Below are 2,804 nucleotides of genomic sequence, written 5' to 3' on the forward strand. Positions count from 1 at the left end.
GATGCTCTTAACTTCTGTGTGTGTGTGTGTGTGTGTGTGTGTGTGTGTGTGTGTGTGTGTGTGTGTGTGTGTGTGTGTGTGTGTGTGTGTGTGTGTGTGTGTGTGTGTGTGTGTGTGTGTGTGTGTGTGTGTGTGTGTGTGTGTGTGTGTGTGTGTGTGTGTGTGTGTGTGTGTGTGTGTGTGTGTGTGTGTGTGTGTGTGTGTGTGCGTGCGTGTGTGTGTGTGGAGCAAGACACAGACATATCTCCCAACACTTAGCAAGGGTGTGACACACCTAGGAACAACTCCAAAATGAAATGCTCTTTACGACACAGTGTGTTTTGTTATGGAGGAATTACACTGAACATGGGCACAAAGAAATAAAGCAGTTACTTATTTCAGCGGAAATAGCACAACATGTTGGTCTCATTGCACCAAACTTGATTTGTGTAATTGGACTTCCTGTGTGCCAACAAGCCCAGGACTTTTTTTACTTATTTTAGGTCCATGTTGTCTCTCTTGCCTTGTTGCAGAGCCACACAGTGCAGCCAAGGGAATGTGGACCAAAAAAAGAGGGTGGGGAGGAAGAAAGAAAAGTTTACTAATTTATTTGATTTGACATTTACCCTTGAGGCAGGCGGCCTGGCATTCATCCCTGAGCAATGCATCACAATAATTTGTCCCTGAATCGTGGTCGAGTACAATCCACGACCCTGACTTATGTTGCATATTAGAAAGGCCTTAAATGTGCAAGAGGATGCAAGTCTGACCTGCAACAAATAGCAGCTCATTTTCTAATCAAAACATGTGAAAGAACAAGACCTCAAATGTGATTTATGAAAATGGATTTCGATGAGTTTAATCATCGAATCGTAAAATTAAAATAGTTTTCGTCAAGGTATAGTGCAGCCCCTTTTCTACAAATACCTTAAGAATCAAAACTGGAATTTTCACAACCTGGTCATCCAGATATCACTCTTATTAGAATAATGCATTCACGAGGCAATTAACAATGAATTGGCCAATTGCAGTTTGTGACGCCGTTATAAAGGGCCCCTTACTGCAAAATGGTATCCAAAAAATGAAAAATAAAAATCACATCGTGGGTGTTCACCTCGTTCTTGGAGGGAGGCAGAGGCAAAGGCAGCCAGCGGTCTGTCTGAACGGTCTGTCTGACAGATGAGGACTTCATCGCCCCGCTGCGCGCACAGAGCTCGTGGCGCTGGATGAAGTCTGGCAGCGAGACGGAGCCGCTGCCTGACAGCAGGGGGTGATGAAATAAAATGTTGGTGGGGGGGAAGAAAAAGAAAAAGAAAATCATCATGTTTTTTTTTGTTTTTTTAATAATTCCCGTGGCACAGTGTTGTGAGTGAGTGAGGACTCCATCTGAATGCCCGGAACGCAGGCTCTCGCACGTCCAGCTGTCGCGGGATGATGTGATGAATATTGGCGGCGGAGGTGTGTCGGTGCCCCCCCTCCCTTCACCCCCCGTCTCCGTGTGTGTGTGTGTGTGTGGAGGAGGAGGAGGAAGCAGAGAGAGAGAGAGAGAGAGAGAGAAGTTTCCACCGCTCTTGACGCACAGCCACCGACCGCTCGCTTCCCACACGATGGCAGACCTGTGTCCTCCGCTGCGTCCGGAAGCCCGCTGCCGTTGAGGAGAACCGAGCCGAGCCCAGAGGTGTCACCAATGGCTGAATTCGGAGCGAGCCCGGGCGCCGGCGGTCCACCGGTTGCTGGCTGCCGGAAAGCCGCGTCGGGGGCGGCCGGGGCGAGCCCGGAGACGCGCCGTGGAGAGCCGGTGTCCAACGGAAACTGCAGCGCGCCGGACGCGGTGAAGAGGCTCCAGAAGCAGCCCAGCTGCGAGTCCCCGGCGGGGGAGAGCGCGCCATCGGACTCGGCGTCCAAAGGGATCCCTCGACGCAGCAGTCTGATCAAGGTAGGCCACGATCAGCCTGCCCTCCGGGAAGAGAAGGAGCAATCTCATCTGACTTTGAGACGTAAAAGATCATGTCATTTCAAATTTTCACGATGAAAAAACATGCACATTGTTTTCCAGAGTGAACCTCAAAAATACATCTCCCTTAAAGTAACATTTAAAAAAAAAAACTTGAATTACACAGCAACTACAAGTATCTACAGGAATCTGATTATGAAATTATATATGAATTATGAAACAACAATAAAATACAACTATACTATACAACACAGACGCACGCACACACACACACACACACACACACACACACACACACACAGCTCATTGCATGGACATAATTGACCTGCTTTCTGGAATTGAACTGTTTGTGACTGTCTGCTTCCTCCTCGCCTGTGTGGAGGATCAGAATCGCCCTGTTGCCTAATCTCATCTCACCTCACCTGATCAAAGCTGTTGAGGAAATTTGGAGGATGAGCGTGATGATGTCACGTCGACGGTGATGAACGTGGCCCCCGGGGCCCTTCAAATGTAATATGTACCTACAGGCTATAGGTGCTGCGGGGGGGGGTTTGTTCCAGCAAGACTACAGCAGGCGTGTGACTTATTAGCACTTCATCAACCAGAGAGGAGGAGGAGGAGGAGGAGGAGGAGGAGGAACTAATAACTGGAGCCACCTGCTGTCTTTCATTACAATGGGAAAACGCATTCGCTTGTCCCTCTTCTGTCTGTGGCAACACCCCCGTCCAATTAACCCCACTGCCATACATTGATCTGAGACACTGGCGGATGTATACATGTGTTTATAGCACTTGCTTATTCACACATCATGTTGAACCAAAAAGAGTTGTTACACCACTAACATCTAATCAATAAGTCACCCCCCCAACTT

General features: G+C 48.5%; 1 protein-coding gene across 1 annotated transcript in view; it reads left to right on the top strand.

Moving 5' to 3' along the window:
- The first annotated feature begins 1,427 nt into the window (after positions 1 to 1,427).
- Positions 1,428 to 2,804, top strand: part of LOC118291662 (inactive phospholipase C-like protein 2) — a 22,525-nt gene continuing 21,148 nt past the window's right edge. Inside the window, exon 1 of the mRNA XM_035620003.2 lies at positions 1,428 to 1,915. Within this exon, the coding sequence (XP_035475896.1) occupies positions 1,667 to 1,915 (249 nt within the window). The 5' untranslated portion in view covers positions 1,428 to 1,666. The remainder of the gene's footprint in view (positions 1,916 to 2,804) is intronic.

Source organism: Scophthalmus maximus, chromosome 22 (assembly GCF_022379125.1).
Source record: "Scophthalmus maximus strain ysfricsl-2021 chromosome 22, ASM2237912v1, whole genome shotgun sequence".
Taxonomy (NCBI): Eukaryota; Metazoa; Chordata; class Actinopteri; order Pleuronectiformes; family Scophthalmidae; genus Scophthalmus; species Scophthalmus maximus.